This window comes from Patella vulgata, chromosome 5 (genome assembly GCF_932274485.2).
Source record: "Patella vulgata chromosome 5, xgPatVulg1.2, whole genome shotgun sequence".
NCBI classification, from domain to species: Eukaryota; Metazoa; Mollusca; class Gastropoda; family Patellidae; genus Patella; species Patella vulgata.
Genome location: NC_065883.2, coordinates 72,444,613 through 72,463,850, shown reverse-complemented (window position 1 = coordinate 72,463,850; position 19,238 = coordinate 72,444,613). Strand labels below are relative to the sequence as shown.

The window sequence follows — 19,238 nt, the reverse complement described above, 5'->3', positions numbered from 1 at the left end:
CGAAATAGTAATTAAACTATAATAAATTAAGCCATCTGAAGAGCAATAAACAGGACACAATTTAAGGGAATACAATTAATTAACGACATTTTGATTACACGCCTTCGAAACAATCCCGCTGGACAGTCATAATGTTTCATTGTTTTAATAGTTCAAGATCCTTTAGGTATGCACATCATAATATGACATCGAAAACAATAGGTATATTAATTTATGAAAATACGTGCCTAAGATAGTCAATTAATCTGGTGACTAATTAACATGGATGTTTTAATTTGAAATTAATTCAATTAGACCTTGATTTTATTATAAGTAGGGTGTATTGCACTAAACGGCAACACATTAAGTATGTGAATAAACATATCTCTTATCTAAATGATATAGAAAATTAAAATACTATTGGTAATGGGTTTGAAACGAAGTCAATGTCATATCAGCATGATTCTTCTTCAGTTGTATTTTTAATGTAAGGGTTGTAATTTTAATTCAAGGGTTGTATTTTTAATTTAAGGGTTGTAATTTTAATTCAATGGTCGTAGTTATTAATTCAAGGGTTGTAGTTTTTAATTTAAGGGTCGTAGTTTTTAATTCAGGGGTTGTAGTTTTTAATTCAAGGGTTACAGTTTTAATTTAAGGGCTGTAGTTTATAATTCAAGGGTTGTAGTTTTTAATTCAAGGGTTGTAGTTTTAATTTAAGGGTTGCAGTTTTTAATTTAAGGGTTGTAGTAATTCAAGGGTTGTAGTTTTTAATTCAAGGGTTACAGTTTTAATTTAAAGGCCGTAGTTTATAATTCAAGGGTTGTAGTTTTTAATTCAAGGGTTGTAGTTTTAATTTAAGGGTCGTAGTTTTTAATTCAGGGGTTGTAGTTTTTAATTCAAGGGTTGTAGTATTCAAGGGTCGTAGTTTTAATTCAAGGGTTGTAGTTTTAATTTAAGGGTTGTAGTTTTAATTCAAGTACTGTATTTCTAATTCAAGGGTTGTTCTTTTAATTCAAGGGTTGTAGTTTTAATTTAAGAGTCGTAGTTTTAATTCAAGGGTTGTGGTTTTAATTTAAGGGCTGTAGTTTTTAATTCAAGTGTTGTGGTTTTTAATACAAGTGTTGTGGTTTTTATTCAAGTATTGTATTTCTAATTCAAGTATTGTATTTCTAATTCAAACTGTATTTCTAATTCTACATTTTAAGCTGCTTATCATTATTCAGGGGATTTTGAATCCCTTGCAAACTACAATATTGTGAAAGTTGAATTTTTAATACGAATATCAGTCTAAAATTGATTCATTCTGTTAAGTATTTATAAAAAGAGAGAGAGAGAGGGAGAGAAATGGGGTTTAACGTCCACTCGACACAAACTAGGTCATTTCGGGACTAACACATGGTTCAATTTTATTTCAATTATTCGCTTGCTTGTAGGGGTCTTTAGCAGTGGGAGGAATCTGGAGGACCCGGAGAAACCCACAAGGTTGGACAGGCGACCCAACTCCTTGTCATGTTCAACTGGGTAATTGAAACCCTGCCAGTTGACTCAATGACAGACCGTATGATTTGGCCATCCCACCCCCACCCATTATTTATAAAGATAGGATACAATTTTGCAACATTCAGCATTAAGTGCAGACGAGGAAATCAAACCAGCATAACCTAGGAACTTATGCGTTGGTTAAAATCTATTGATGGGTGTCTTATTAATCTGATTAAATCCGAACCAGAAGATTATCTACCTTTGATATTTTAGCGTAGGTTAACCCATGAAAACTCAGATATTGTCTGAATAAGGCATAAGGGTTTGACAAAATCTAAGGTCAACTACATCAGCCCAAAATTTGTATAACTTTACAATTAAGTTCGTATGATCATTTTAGTCTTCTCCAATTAGACTTGAACTACAGAGAAGAAATCGGGAATTTGCTTAAATTGTTGTTAAAATTGCTTAAATTGTTGTTAAAATTATACAAATTTTCCTTTATTTTACACAAATTGTCGTTAAGTTTACATAAATTGTCTTTAATTTTACACAAATTGTTAAATTTTGCACAAAGCGTAATTTTACTTTTGCAATGTGTGATATGAAAGTGAATGAAAATCGTACCTGGAATCTAAGGATTATGGTCCATATAAGACCAAGAGTGAGTCGTGAGCTACCATCCACGATATCGTGGGCGCCCATATTTTCTAAATGTACTCTCTGTTCATGGAGGAAACCGAGGGCTTTGTCTACATTTTCAAGGCAGTGAATTCTCATTTTTCCTTTGGTTGGTTTAGGCTGAAAAACAAGTGCATATAATTAAAGTTCTGAACGGGTACTAGAAAAACATTCAATTCAATATGTACAGCCATTTGACTTCTATACCAACTAGGCTAACGAAGACTGAAATACGAAGCAAATTTTGCGTTCCCATCCACTCTTAATCAATTTTCAAACCATTAATATGTGTTTTACACAAGATATCAGTTTTTTGTGCCATGCGAAGGACAAGACGTTATTCCTTTCTTCTCTCGAAACAAATGCTTTTGGCTTTTGGAGTCCACGTGAGGAAAAAGGTTAGGAACAACTGAACTAAATCATCTATAAATTGATGGCTTTTTATTTAATTAACATACATGTATTGCCTTTAAATGAATCAAATGAACATTATTACATGTACTTACAAGTCGTTCTCCTGATAAAACCTCAAGTAATTTCATTAGCATCTTTCCATCTCGTAAATCCACGTACAGGTCTGCTATCTTGCATCCTACGCGGACTAAATGTGAATTGACCCATTTTTGAAAGGTCTTTTTCTGTACGTTTTCTCTTTCGTCTGAAAGATAAAAAAAAGTTCTAATTTTAAAATGACATTCAAAATTTCTACAATTATTTTGATCAGGATTTGCAAGTTGAGCTATAAATGGCAGGACAATTCTTATTTCATTCAGGGACCACAAAACAATATATGTTTGAGATTGTCGTTGCATTTTTTAAATTGTTTTATTAGATGCTAGAAACAGCACTAAAGATGATCATTTATATACTCAGAGTCTTATTAAAAAAAACCCTTAAAATATTTCTATATGGAGACCTTACATTGGCCAAGAGAAAAGATTCATGCCAATGAACCATCAGTGTTCTTTAAATATTTTGGCTTGATTTTTATGAATATATGGCCAACTGAATATTAGCCCTATAATTTTAAGTGAAGCAGTGAGATATTTGGCTAAGTTGAGGTATTTAGATCAGATGAGGTATATGCCCCAAGCATTGGGGTATTTGGTTGATTTGAGGTATATGCTTATAGCAATGGCATATTTTGTTGAGTTGAGGTGTATGCCCATGTGTACCTTATCTTTAATATCTTTCTTTTAAGCGGATATATATTTATAATTCTATATACATGTACTTTGCTATCTATTATTTGCATAGTAGTGTCAAATCATGTCAAATTTAATAAAAGTTGACCTGGCAGGTTTGAATGTTGGGAGTGCTTTTATTGTATTCAACTTAAATTCAAAAATATAAGGTAAACTTTTCTTATCAGGTTACAAAAGTTGCACTTAATGTCATATTAATAAGAAATAACTTGTGTAGAATATTGAATAAGAAATATCTTGTAGGGAATATTGCATGAGTAATAACTTGTAGGGAAAATTCAAAGAGGAATAACATTGTAAAGATTATTGAATGAGTAATCACTTGTAGAGAATATTGAAATAACATGTAGAGAAAATTGAAATAACTTGTAGGGAATTTTGTATGAGTAATTAGAGAATATTGAATAACTTGCAGGGAATACTGAATAACTTATAGAGAATATTGAAAAACTTGTAGAGAATATTGAATAACTTATAGAGAATATTGAAAAACTTGTAGAGAATATTGAATAACTTGTAGAGAATATTGAATAACTTGTAGAGAATATTGAATAACTTATAGAGAATATTGAAAAACTTGTAGAGAATATTGAATAACTTATAGAGAATATTGAATAACTTATAGATAATATTGAATAACTTGTAGGAAATATTGAATAACTTGTAGAGAAAATAGAAATAACTTGTAGGGAATTTTGTATGAGTAATTAGAGAATATTGAATAACTTGTAGAGAATATTGAATAACTTGTAGAGAATATTGAATAACTTGTAGAGAATAGTGAATAAGAAATAATTTGGTTGAGAATATAAAATGGATCTATTTGTGGGTATTCGTAAATAAAGGTGTATCATAAACCAGGTAATCACATAAAATGACATGTCTCTTTAATTCAAACTGTCAAAAAAAATCAGGGAACACGTCTTTACACTTGATTTGAAAAATGACCTATCTATCATATGGCATATTATGGGTAAATGAAGAAATGAAATTAAATCTGGTTTAACATTCTGCTTTTCTGCACTGACTTGCATAGTGCAACTCAATCTTTCAAAAAGATCAAGGAAAGGAGAGAGAGAGAGAGAGAGAGATGGGTTTAAGGTCAACTCGACACAAACAAGGTCATTTTGGGATTAACACATGGAAAATTTTTATGTGGTCTTTAGCAGTGGGAGGAAACCGGAGGACCCGGAGAAACCCATGAGGTTGGACAGGCGACCCAACTCCTCGTCACATACAACCGAGGAATCAAAACCACGCCAGTCGACTCAATGACAGACCTTATGATACAGCACGCACACGCTATATAACCACTCAGTTCAATAATTCACTTGCACACAGGGGTCTTTAGCGGGAGAAAGGGTTTAATGTCCACTCGACACAAACTAAGTCATTTCGGGACTAACATAAGGTTTAATTTTATTTCAATAATGGGCTTGTGCATAGGGGTGTTTAGCAGTGGGAGGAAACCAGAGGACAAGATAAAAGATCAAGGTGTATATTAATTATGTAAACAGACACCCACATCAACTATGTTTTTAACAAGGCAGGTAGTCTACAATATAATGGTGATTCAGGTCAAGTTGTTTTCAAGGATAAAACACTATAAATATGTAAATGACAGTTTTGAATATTAACCATCATGCTGTTTTTCACACCACCTCCACGGTTGTTTAACTACCGGATTTATTTAAATAAACGTATAGGTGAAATGGTGTATTATTTTTATGCTGCATCTGGGCAAATGAATACAGGCATATGCCATGATGTGTGCTGCAAGGGAAATTTTGCCTGCACAGTCATGCTATAACCTACTCCTATTTCAAGTACCAACTGCCATGGGTCGATTCACAGGTTTGCTTTGGTGTTGGCCGAGAAAGTTCATCAGGATTTACCAGCGTGGTTTCCCCTTGTCAGTGGTGCAGGACGGAGGGCCTGACAAGGACAGATATCTAGTCGTTCGGATGGGACAAAAAAAACGAGGTCCTGTGTACACATTGGCGTGCATGTGAAAGATCAATTGGCAGCTGGTAAACAATATAAGAGTTGGCCATAGCGCCGCTGTCCGAGCAAAATTTCCCTCATAGCACAGTGTATGGTGTATGCCCGTCTTAATTAGCCCAGTCAGAGTAGAACAGTAAGACATTAAACCCCATTTCATTTCATTTAATGGTAATATTAGAGTTTATTAAGATGACTACGGTAGTGATACCCTTGCTAGAGGTTAGTTAGTGTTGTTATCTTGTATCAGTCAGTGTTTGATGTATGATAATCCACTGGTATGAGTAATATCAAAATATGGTGACACGTAATAAATAACTATTTCATCTTAAGGAAATAAAACAAGATTATTTGTAATATACATACATATATTGATCACATTGTCGCTATTTGCATAATTCTCTTGTGGGTTGGGGTCTGTAGTGGTGGGAGGAAACTATAGGTCAGAGAAAACCCATGAAATGAAATGGGGTTTATCGTCCTACTGTTCTGGTCTGACTGGGCTAATGCCTGAGCGATGCATTGTGCTATGAGGGAATTATGCCAGGACAACAGCGCTATGACCTACTCTTATATCAAATTCCAACTGCCATAGGTTCTTTTTACATACACGTCAATATATACATCCGACCTCAGTTGTCCCATCCGAAAGACTATACATTGTCCTGCACCACTGACAATTGGGAACCACGTCGGAAAATAATGTGGAATTTTTCTCGGCCAATGTCTTACTCAGACAGTATCATTCATAATACGGCAGATTTATATCACATTTCCACGATTAGCAAAATCTTGTGTATAATTTTATGATGGGCTTGATCATTGACTATATTAACTAGGTATAAGTCAGGTATTTCTGTGAAGATATGTAGAGTAAGATGATTATCTGATAATGTAGAACACCTGATGATGAATATATTAACAGGTAAACTAGGATTACCGGCCAATTGTTATACTATTTATAACTTTTATTGTCTTCCATTAAAAATATACCGGGCAAATAGTTCTCACAAAAATAGTTCTTAACTATTAATGTATTTTTGTTCGACAAAGACCTCATCTTTAAATCTCTGGTCCATATAGTAAAATTGTCACTTTTCTTAAATTTGTCATCGCATTTGTACTTAGCAGAATGTTCACAAGCAGTTCGAATTCGATATAAGAGTAGGGCGTAGCGCTGCTGTCTGGGCAATATTTACCTCATAGGACACTGTAAAGCGCATGCCTGTCTTCATTAACCCAGTCAGGGCAGAATAGTAGCATGTTAAATCCCATTTCATTTCTAATTGAAGAAATATGGTTTCAGATTGACAGTACATAGAGTTACTCTAGTAACAAGAATCAGTGACCTACCTTGTACGATAATTAACAATCCTGATAATTCTAGTTCTATAGTTTATTATAAATCAATAAAACCAGGAATTCTTGTTTAATCAATATCTACACAAGGTAAACACACTATTCTATATATAGTCATAAATAATGCAGACAATTTTCAGACTCAATCTACAGTGAAAATATAAACTTAAATATTTTGAAAACATCTTAAAGGAGCTAAGTCTCTAACTCAATATCTTCCATAATATTTGAAATCAAAAACACAAATAAAATAAAAAAAATATCTGACAACAAACGACTGCCTTTCAATTTGAAGTGTTCACGTATTTCAATGAACATAATTGATTAGAAATTACCATATTGTTTTCAAAAATTGAAGATAAATCACTTTACATACATTCATATTTTAGAACCATTTTATTAACTCAACAAGAATAAATTGATAATTGATTAGAAATTTGATTCAACAAGAACAAATTCAAAACACAACAGGGTCTAGTGAGCTACAAGTGCACTTGAACAATCAGTATAAAAATATGACCTGTTTAACGGAACCATAAATATATGTATCAGTTCATATTACCAACCTATAAAATAATATCACATAGACCACCTACAGAGTAATCAACTCATGGTGAATATATTTCACATTAATTAATCAATAATATAACCATATACTATGTGTATATAATATAATATGCTTGGTCAGCTTCATTTAATACAGAGGGCGCTGTATCATACGGTCTGTCATTGAGTCAACTGGCGGGGGTTTCGATTCCCCGGTTGTACGTGACAAGGAGTAGGGTCGCCTGTCCAACCTTGTGGGTTTTCTCCGGGTCCTCCGGTTTCCTCCCACTGCTAAAGACCCCTACGCGCAAGCGAATTATTGAAATAAAATTGAACCATATGTTAGTCCCGAAATGACCTTGTTTGTGTCGAGTGGACGTTAAACCCCATTTCTCCCTCTCTCATTTAATACAGTCTACAATATATCTGCCTAATACAGTCGTCTCGTAAAAATCAACTGGGCAATTCAAATTGATCAATGGCCGCCTGCAGACAACGATTGGTCAGTTTCAATCAACTATGATACAAGACGTCTGCTTCTGTTTTGCTTTATTATAATAATAATATAAAGATATACATGTAAATGAAATGAAATGTGGTTTAACGTCCTACTGTTCTGCTCCAACTGGGCTAATGAAGACTCATATATACCATATAGTGGTGTCATGTGAGGAAAATTTTACCCGGACAGAGGCGCTATGGCCTACTTTTATGCCCAATTTCAACTGTCAAGGGTTCTTTTACGTGGACTGCAATTTGTACAAGACACCCTGTTTTACGGTCCCAAGCAAAAGACTGCATTTTCCTTGCACTGGAAAGTCCCAACAAACTATTAAAGATATAACAGCAAAAGCAACTGGGCGATATAAATTAACAATGGCTACCTAATATAAAGATACAGATAACTCTTACACCTGATCTTCAAAATCAATTGTGCGATACGAATTAATCAATGGCTGCTTAAAAAAAACAGCCTGGTCAGACCACTATTCGATATGTCTACCTGTGTTTGATTTACAATCATAATAATATAAATAATAAAAATTAATCAAAAAATGAGCCTGGTCAGCCTCATTTAAACCACTATTCCATATGTTTACCAATTTATTAATTATATGAAGATAACTAAAAATAACTCAATGTTCAAAATCAATTGTGCGATTCAAATTAATCAATGGCTGCAATCATAAAGATCCTGGTCAGCTTCAATCAACAACGATACAATAGCTGACCCGTGATGCTTAATAATAACAATATAGAGATATAACTACAGTATCTGTATATATTTTAATGGTCAGAATAGAATATCAAAACAACAATGGCTGAAGGTCAATGACACCCTGGTTTTATTGATTCAATACAATAAAAGAGTAAAATAGGAAGTTTTTAACTCACTTATATACTTAACTTTCTTTCTCTAGTTGAAATTGGATGGACTACAGAATACTTAAAAACTCTTAAAGTTGAAACTTGAATAAGAAATCGAGAATTTGATCCTCTCAACTCGACTCCTCGAAAGTTGTCAATTAATTAAACACTAAAATTTTAAGTGTCAAGTCATACACCTAATGACACTGAAACATTTGATTTTGTCATGATCCTGTTCATACCCACATCAGTTTTGGGGACTGACAGAATTCATAACGTTTTGGACAGACAGTTGAGCAGCCTCTAATAATAGGCAAACACTTCTGCTCAACCATCTATTCCGAAAAGTGAAAATACAATCTCCGTGCAACTGACAATTAAAGATACATTATGGGAGATAAGATAAAGAGATGGCAGTTCTCGCTATAATAGTTAAAAACTAGATAGTGTAAAGGTAATTTGCTGAAAATTTCAGTCAAATTGATCCACTATGAGCCGAGAAAGAAGCGTGTGAAATTTTTGCATAGGACGGTCATCATTACTAAAATCATTAATATAACAGCATAGTCTCGATTATCCGTTAGCGGCATATAGGAATCTAATCCAGCCAACATCGAAGGCTAGCCTTGACATCGAGGGTTTATTATCGTCTGGATAAGTTAATTAATGTTTAATTGATAATTTAGATAACATTTCAGGCCTAAAGAAAGACTTGTAATAAGCAGATTTTGCTCTTGCATAATGTATGTTTAACCAATAGATCCTATACCTGCAATTCCAATTTGTATTTTTTTTCGTCCCACTAGAACCTCTTTATATGTGTTTTTTGTGAAACTCTGACCAATGTTAACCTCACTAACAAGGGCCACAACTCTAGACGTAATAATAATAATAATAATCGATTGCATTAAGAGCAGCAAGAGAGAAATATACTGTTGTCAGCGGAAATAATCAAACTCCAGTTTTTAGCCCATTCAACTTTTTACTTGCTAACTATATACTCTTGATTACGTACTTTAATAGTTTATTAAACGTCTTCATAATCAAGTCTACATTTGGTTCGGCAACAAGATTTTTCAGACGAAAAGCAAGTCGTTTGGCAATGAAAACCGGATTTCAGTGGAAATGTCATTATAATGTTTTCTTGGGGTGTCTGAAAGGTTGTTGGTCTCAGAAGCAACCAACACACCTAATAAATGATATCACTTAAATAAACACCTTGTTATCATTTATTTTCAATCTGAACTTTGGACTAGTTTTTGCATTGACACTCGTGTCTGTACAAAATGAAATAGGGTTTAACATCCTACTGTTTTGCTCCGATTGTGCTAATGAAGACGGGCATATGCCATACAGTATGCTATGAGGAAAATATTGCCCGGACAGCAGCACTATGGCCTACTCTTATATCAAATTCCAACTGTCAAGGGATCTTTTACGTGCATCCCATTGTTTACACGGGACCTCAGTTTTCATCCCATCTGAACGACTAGACAGCTGTCCTTGTCAGGCCCTCCGTCCTGCATCACTGACAAGGGGGAACAACACCAGAGATTTACAAATCTGTAATTAATCCACTAGTTGTTATCTGGTTGTCATATCAACTCAACCCAAATAAGGGCCAATCAAATTAACATTCTATTTTAACGATGTACAGGTACGTGGAATAATTCAAATCCTACCTGCTAATTGGTGTATTTTAAAAATGATAGGTCGTTCCTCTATTTGTGGCACAGGTAAATCCACGTTCTCATCCTCCTTCATTTTGTCCTTGTGATGACAACTGTCAGAATACGACCGGTACAAGTCAAATATAATTTACTATCACCTTAGTAATATGATCTACGTTTTTAAATATCTGTCTTTATTCACAACTATTTCTACCTGCTGTATTCACGGACATGTTTTTATTGTCTTATTTGAAACAGATTATACAATTTCCATTGAAGTATCCACGATATTACCACCTGAGTAATATACCTTATTCACAGGTATTTCTATTCTTCTACCTGCTATATTCACTGACATGTTTTAATTGTCTTATTTGAAACAGAATATATATTTTTCAAGGAAATTTCCACAATTCTATGAAGATTAAAACTTATTATCGCTTTCGTAATGAAATGTACGTTTTAAAATATGTCCTTATTCACAACTATTCCTCTCTACTTGCTATATACAGGGACATGTTTGAATTGTCTTATTTTTTAAACAATATATAATTCCAATGAAATATCCACAATGCTATGAAAATTTAAACCAAAAGCATTCCAATGTAAAAGCCAAATTTGATTCATGCACACACAATGTCGAAGGATTACACTTGAGATTGTTTTTGAAAAATGTAAACACAACAAAGTCGATCAAATTAAAATTTAACAGACTTGATGAAGTAAACTGCTACCATGACAGAAGAGGAAGATTACATCAATCTGTTCCATTTAAATTACGCACAAAAAATCCAAAAGTGTCAAGATCCAACTGCTATAAACTTTTTATGTAATTTTTAAATTTTAAACTGCTACAAGACAAAATGATAAATGTGTTCCCTTTACACTAAAAAAAAACTAAAGTGCCAAGATCCATCTGCTATAAACTTTTTATGCAATTTTTAAAATTAAAACTACTTCATTTAATATACACTACAAAAAACTGTGAAACTTTTTCAGCAATCATTAGAATTTAAACCGGTCATCACGTCAATACAACAAGACATACCGATGAACGTGAATAATTTATGTATGGGAGATGATCGTTATCAAATCACATGTTCTACTAAGATATTGTATTTGTTCAAGGTTTGTTACATGTGTGCATTATTCATGTATTTATCTTTACTAAAGTTATATCTATCGTAACTTATCAACTGGTATATACGTAAGTCGCATAGCTATACATTTATCTCTTATGAGATATAGCCAAATTTAGAGGTACATTTATAATATAAAAGTATATCTGAATTTGCTAGAATTGTGATACTCCAAACAAGAAGTGTCACCAAGTCTTTTAGATATCCAAGAACAACCTGCAGAATCACTATCACTACTATAAAGGTATCCAATTGGAGCCACATGTAGCTAACTTCAGTTTTCACAAATTCGTATAGGATGACATCAAAGTCTTAGGGTCAGCAGAGAGGTCTATTACTATTAACTTAATAATATTAAGATGACCGCAGAGTAGTCCATTACTGTAAGGTTTCAATGCAATTTTTACATCTGTGACTTGTTCATAGGTTCGTAAATTTCTGAGGAATTATCCAAATTATAACTTCTTTACCACAATACTACTTTAAATGAGTTGCTATTGGAAAAACATCCAAAACCATAGCTTTGGTTTCCAAAAACTTCTTATGTTTCATTTACACCTTCGGAAAAATCAGTAGCACTAAAATTCAAATATGCACAACTGGAAATCTTTCAAAATTAATGTAGGACTGGACTTTCAAGTATCAGAATTAATTTCCATTGACTGTCTGTTTGTCTATTCTAAAATACTTGTGAATGACTCCAGTTCCAGGGTTAACATCCACCGACTGACTGTTCACTCAGTAACTGTTCATTTTTAATATCAGTACTCGTGAATTACTCCAGTTTAATGTTCACGGACTAACTGTTCCTTTTTAATATACAGGCAGGTTTTATGTCCACTGAGTAACTGTTCATTCTAAATACTGATGAATGACTCTATAGGAGGATAAAGATGACAAAGAGGAAGTCATGTGTATTATTATCAATGGAGCGTGAAGATTGTCATTGATTATATATATTATGATAAGTATGTGTTATTTATCAACCTATTGTGATATATGATATAACACACTCTAATAAATCTATCAAATCTATGTGTCATATCTCACAAATTACTTATATAATTCTTAAAGTTTATTCCCCTCTAGGCCTTTTTTAACGGTCAATCAAGTAATTTGTAATAAGGATTATCAAGAAAAACAATTCACCAATTTGGAGTTTTTATAACAAATGTCAAAGAAATGACGTCCTAATTGTCTACACCAATAATGAAGATGGGAAAAATTGTCAATCTCTTAACAGGAATGCTTGATAAATGTTTTCATATTTTCTTTGAACATCAGTTTTTCTTTACCAAAAATAACCAGGCCCCTAGTTCACAAAGCATTCTCAGACTTTAAGAATTTACTCAAAATTGTTCGCCTTATTTTAACTAAGATATAGCCCTTTATAAAACTACCTTTGTTTTGTGTTCTGGATCAAAGATATTTCTCATAAACAGTGATTGGAGAGAGAGAGAGAGAGAAATGGGGTTTAACGTCCACTCAACACAAACTAGGTCATTTCGGGACTAACATATGGTTTAATTTTATTTACATAATTCGCTTGCGCATAGGGGTCTTTAGCAGTGGGAGGAAAATGGAGGACGCGGAGAAAACCCACGAGGTTGGACAGGCGACCCTACTCCTTGCCACGTACAACCGGGGATTCGAAACCACGCCAGTTGACTCAATGACAGACTTTATGATACAGCGCGCGCACGCTAACCATTCAGCCATCCAACCCCCCACAGTGATTGAAAGTTGAGTAAATTCTTAACTTAAATCTGAGAATGCTTTGTGAACTTGGGGCCAGTTTCTTTGGATTGAGAATGTCTGTATAGGATTGCATTAAATTAAAATCATTTTAATGCTTGCAATGTCAACATACTTAAGGGAAAACTTTATAAATTTGTTCATATTTTCTATAACATCAGTTTGTCTTTGCCATTACAAAAATAACCAGTTTCTTTGAATTTGGGTTCAGCAATTAAAAGTCTTTATATAGGCATGCATTACATTAGCATCTTTTTCGATGTGCGCATTGCAGAGCGATCTAATATAGACAAGTATTGCATTAGAATCTCTTCAATGTGTGCATTGCTGAGCGATCTAATTTTTTAAAACGTAACATTTCAAGACAATATTTGTCGTACAATGACAAACTTTGTTTTGCCAACAAACAGGACAATGTCAACTGTCCTCGTTCTATATTTTCATAAAATTTCTTGTGCTTTGAAATTTATATGAATTACCGGTACAATGAAATATTTTTTCTAATCTCAAGTCATTTTTACAACACATTATTTTCTCTCTGAACAGTAGAATGTTAAAACCCCATTTCATTTCATTTATTTTCTCACAACTGTTCACTAAATTTAAAAACAGACAAAAGTTGTTTTTTTTAAGTTGATCTTTTGAAGCTGGAGATCAATAGACTATTGATGTTTAGTTATAGATTTTATATTTTAGAGAATCTACAAGCAAGTCATGTTTTAATCAATTCGTACTATTTTTACCCTAAATAGAAAATCTAATCTTACCACTGTCTAGATCATAAAATTTGAAGGAGAAAGTGTTTATCAAAGCGCCTCATTACAAGAAATGCTGTAGAGCATACAGTAAACAACATTGACGATTGATTTTAAAATTATTAATTGTGTCTTAAATATTGGATATTCCGAGCCCATATTTTCATGGTAAGATAACATCATTATTGATCGGAATGGAATAATAATTTTTAACTTGGAACGCTGAAGATAATATTTTGTTAAGAGCTTTACACACTTTAGAGGAGTTTAAAATACAACTAAATGGGTTTAATGTCCTACTGGGGACTGGGCTAATGAAGACGGGCATACGCCATACAGTGTGCTATGAAAGGAAATTTTGCACGAACAGTGGCCCTACGGCCTACTTTTATATTGAATTCCAACTGTCAAGGAATCTTTTATGTGCACGCCAATGTGTACATGGGACCTCAGTTTTTCATCCCATCCGAACGACTAGACAGCTGTCCTTGTCAGACCCTCCGTCCTGCTAAAATACAAGTAAACAGATTGTAGTAAAAGTGTTTATATAATTAGATGGAGGTATTATAGGTTTAAACGATGACCTGTAGTTTAAATAAACAAAACTCTCCTCCTTCATACCCCGTCTTCTTGTTTGTCTTTTATATTATAAGACTAACTTTAACCAAACAAATATCTCTAGTATTTGACCTCCTACCATCAATTATCCCATTCATTGTTCAACTCAGCTTCTTCTTCTCACATTAAAATACCACGAGTAAAGCACAGGATTAACTTACTACTTTTTTGCACGGATAGAGAGAAATGGGGTTTAACGTCCACTAGACACAAACTAGGTCATTTCGGGACTAACATATGGTTCAATTTTATTTCATTAATTGGCTTGCCTGTAGGGGTCTTTAACAGTGGGAGGAAGCCAGAGAAACAGGGGAAAACCCATGAGGTTGGACAGGCAACCCTACTCTTTGCCATGTCACGTGCAACTGAGGAATCAAAACCACACCACTTGACTCAATGACAGACCTTATGATGCAATGTTCACACATTAACCATTTGGCCACCCAGCCCCCACCATCTGCCAATGCAACTCATCCCATCTGAACAACTCGGGTCTGGAACAACTTGCTGCTTTTCCGGGCCAAATCCTCCAGGTTCTGGACCACTGAGAAAGGAAAACAACGTCGGAAACTTGGCCATCAACAGGATCAGATGAGACAAGACTACAGGCACCCCCTGAATGGAGGGTTTTCCCCCCTTCTCCCCCCCCCCCCCTCTTCACCCTCTATCTGCTTGTATTTACTAAATTGAGGAGGCAATTTTTTTGTCTTTATTGCATGTGCGCAAATTGCTTGTTGAGGATGTTGATGTTTACAAGATTTTCACTCTGTCCACTAACCACTTGCATTTTCTCTTGATGAACAAAAACAAGATTTTTTTTTTCGTTTTGCCTGCATGAAGAGGCTGTTGATGTTTATTCTATGTTGTAAATCATCCTATCATTAATGGCGGTATATAAACATGTTTTATTACAAGAATGATTCATGTTTGTTTATAAACTGCTATAAATATACACCAGTATAAATATCTACCGTTAAAAATAACAAGCTGGTGTTGTTATTTATATTTCAAATCTGAAGGGAGTGAATGAAGGGAAAATTAAGGCCGAATTGCGGAAGGATTAACCCTTTGAAATTAGTGTCATGTTGCAGTGTTCACAATACCAATTTTATGTCCAGACGGAACTTCAGGCATAATTACTGAAGCCTCATGGCTCGAAATGTTCGCCTTACATTTAATTATTCGTTTCTAAATTTCAAGAATTAAGCACGGAAATACTGCGAAAAGCTGCCATTTGCACTGTTTACATTTTGCTCTGGCGTAGGCTACAGTTACTCACACAGTTTGGAAGTTCAAGTAGGCAGTTTTATAACAATAAATTTTACACCATCTACGCTTGTTTTCATCTGCTTGACACCAGCTTTTAGCATTATGAAGTATTATATCTAAATAAATTAAAATGATGCAAATTTTCCCATCACAGGCTGACATACAATGTAGATAATAGTGAAATTTTGTCTCAATGACTCTGTTAATATAATAATTTACACAATGAACAAATGTTTAATCCTTTGAATATCTAATCTACATTTCATTATTCGTGTCACAACCATGACAAATCTTTAGTGAGTCTTTCAAGTATAAAATATAAAATCATAATATAACAATAAAACTTAAAACTTGATACATTCAGAGTATAATACTAGATAAATGAAATGAAATGGGGTTTAACGTCCTACTGTTCTGCTCCTATACTGGGCTAATGAAGACGGGCATACGCCATACAGTGTGCTATGAGGGAAATTTTGCCCGGGCAGCGGCACTATCGTCTACTCTTATATCGAATTCCAACTGCCGGGGGATCTTTTACGTGCATTCCAATATATACACGGGACCTCGGTTTTTCGTCACATCTGAAGGACTAGACAGCTGTCCTTGTCAGGCCCTCCGTCCTGCATTAATACTATCTAATACTAGATAGATTAATTCTATTCTCCTCCAGTTACAAGACAGTCAATCTGATTTAAACACAGATCCTACTTCGTTTCGGTTTTTATAGTTCAAAATTTCGTTTCACTTGTCTTTACTACACTAGGATCTGGAAGAGTTGTTATCATTGATGTGTTCTGGATGGTGTGAGGTTTTAGCCAATGAAACGGTCTGTTACGACAAGCTTTAGGCTTGTTTTGCACGGAACTGTGGGTAAAACACTAGTAACATCAATACTGATTGGTTAATCAAATGTCTGACATCATAAGTCAAAAGCCGCTCGTATGATCTCTGATACAACTGGTCAGATCTTCATGTAGTGTAGGCCATCGAAAGTATAAAAAAACGAAATGAAATATAGATCTTTACTTTAATCAGATTGCAAGTCAGCCATTTAGAAATAAATGTCTGACATCAATAAAAGATGGCACCCTATAGGTTAAGAACATTATTAAGATTCTGGAAAAAAGCCAAACTGACTGTTAAATTACTTTAGTTGTTTAGAGAAGTTTACAGCATCACAGCCAATATTTATCCCAATTTCCTCAATTCAGATATTTTTATAGAGTAATACCAGCTTTAAGTAAATAAAATTGTCCTGTATGATTCTAGCTGTTTGCGTCATCCCCTATCTAAATGTATCATAAATTGAAGAACTATTTAACAAAGTTATGGCTCATTAATCATAAAATTCTCATTTAATCTAAATTTCATTAAAATGATACTGTATATCTAAAGGCAATCGAAATTTGAATAAATTTGTATAATATATAATTCATTGCGCTATGAATGTGAGTTAAGCGGGAGAGAGGAGAGAGAGAGAGATGGGGTTTAAAGTCCACTCGACACAAACTAGGTCATTTTGGGACTAACACATGGTTCAATTTTATTTGAATAATTAGCTTGAGCATAGGGGTCTTTAGCAGTGGGAGGAAACCGGAGGACCCTGAGAAAACCCCAACATTAGACAGGCGACCCTACTCACTTACAACCGTGGAATCGAAACCCCACCAGTTGACTCAATGACAGACTGTATGATACAGCACGCACATGCTAACCATTCGGCCATCCAACACCCCTGTGAGTTAAGTTGAGTTTCTATATTGCCCTATGGATGTGAGTTAAGGTGAGTATCTATATTGCCCTATGGATGTGAGTTAAGCTGAGTTCTATATTGTGCTATGGATGTGAGTTAAGCTGAGTTTATATATTGTGCTATGGATGTGAGTTAAGGTGAGTTTCTATATTGTGCTATGGATGTGAGTTAAGGTGAGTTTATATATTGTGCTATGGATACGATATTTTATTAACGTTCTCTCTTTTTACATCAAGCTAATCATAAACATACAACACAGTAAATCAAAGCAGGAAACTTTAAAAATATTGAGATGATTTTTTGTAAGATATCGCACGCAATCAGAGGTTAGTAATAACTTAGGTGTTAAGTACTGTTAAGCAATAAAATTGACGTCTGCGTTTTATTATTGAAGAAATGACGTGTGTGGGCTATTCAAGTTGTTTACACCTAATTATAACTGCCGAGTGAAGTCACTGTGACCGACCATTCAATTGATAAAACAACCATACAAGCACAAACTTGCAAATACTGATTTAGTGAATACTGACTCGTGAATATTGACTTGTGGATACTGACTTGCGAATACTGATTTAGTGAATACTGACTTGCAAAAATACGTATTTGTGAGTACTGACTTTGAAATATTGACTTGTGAATACAGAGTTGCAAAAACTGACTTGCGAATACTGACTTGTGAATATTGACTTGTGAATGCCAATTTTCAAATATTGATTTTCAAATACTGACTTGTGAATGCCGATATTTTCAAATATTTATGTGAATACTGACTTGCAAATAATAAAACATAAGAGAAATACTTATCAGAAACGAACGCTAAGCAACAAATATATACGCACACCAGTAGTATTTTGCAGACAGGAGTTTAGATTTTCAGGGTCAGGAGCAAAACCTACATATCTGTCCCAATTCCTCCTTAGGATTCGTTGAACAATACAACAAAGTTTGACAGGGGCAGTAACTCTGCTAACAATTGTTACATTAATCTGAATTTTCTATCTGATTCCTTCATAAGATTAACAAAGCAATCCCAACCAATAACTCTTGACCATAAGGCATTTCTAGGGTTTCAATTTTTGATTGACTTTGAACTTCGATACATATTTCAAAGCACCCACCCCCACCCCCAACCAGAAAAAAAACCCTGGAGAGTGATTTCAGGAATTATGGATGGACAAGAGTGACGAAAATATGTTCCAAACGAAATGTGGGCTAAGAAAAAATAAATTTTTCATGAGTTATTTTTGTTAACAAGAGGACACAACAGAACGGGTGACGACAAAATACTCCCAAACAAAATGTGGGCTAATAAAAATAAATAAATTTACTATTAGCTAGGCGTTTTTTTTTAATAAGAGGTGAAAGGTGTAAGTAAGATTACCAGGGAGAAAGCCTTTATCTAGCTTGTATTGTAGCCAGGTACATGTATTATATATTACCTGTGTATTATCTAGTTCAGGTAACAACAAGCTATTTGAGTTATAGGCTAGGTAAGCTGTTAGTGAGGTGAGGTTTGTCGATATTAAACAGCTCTATTGCTGACTCATCAACTAATAATCTTACTATAAAACAGCCGGTCAACTCTAGTCTGTTTCAAATATCTATTATCTCTCTATTATACAGTAACAAGCTAGTTATATGGACAATGTCAAAAT

At 34.1% G+C, this 19,238-nt stretch overlaps 1 protein-coding gene across 8 annotated transcripts in view; it reads right to left on the bottom strand.

Moving 5' to 3' along the window:
* Positions 1 to 19,238, bottom strand: part of LOC126822331 (spectrin beta chain) — a 106,364-nt gene that overhangs the window by 58,916 nt on the left and 28,210 nt on the right. For all 8 annotated transcript variants that reach the window (XM_050551148.2, XM_050551151.2, XM_050551153.2 and 5 more), the window contains exons 3-4: positions 2,649 to 2,800; positions 2,089 to 2,262 (exon numbers count right to left, since the gene is read on the bottom strand). In XM_050551148.2, coding sequence (XP_050407105.1) covers positions 2,089 to 2,262; positions 2,649 to 2,800 — 326 coding nt within the window. The remainder of the gene's footprint in view (positions 1 to 2,088; positions 2,263 to 2,648; positions 2,801 to 19,238) is intronic.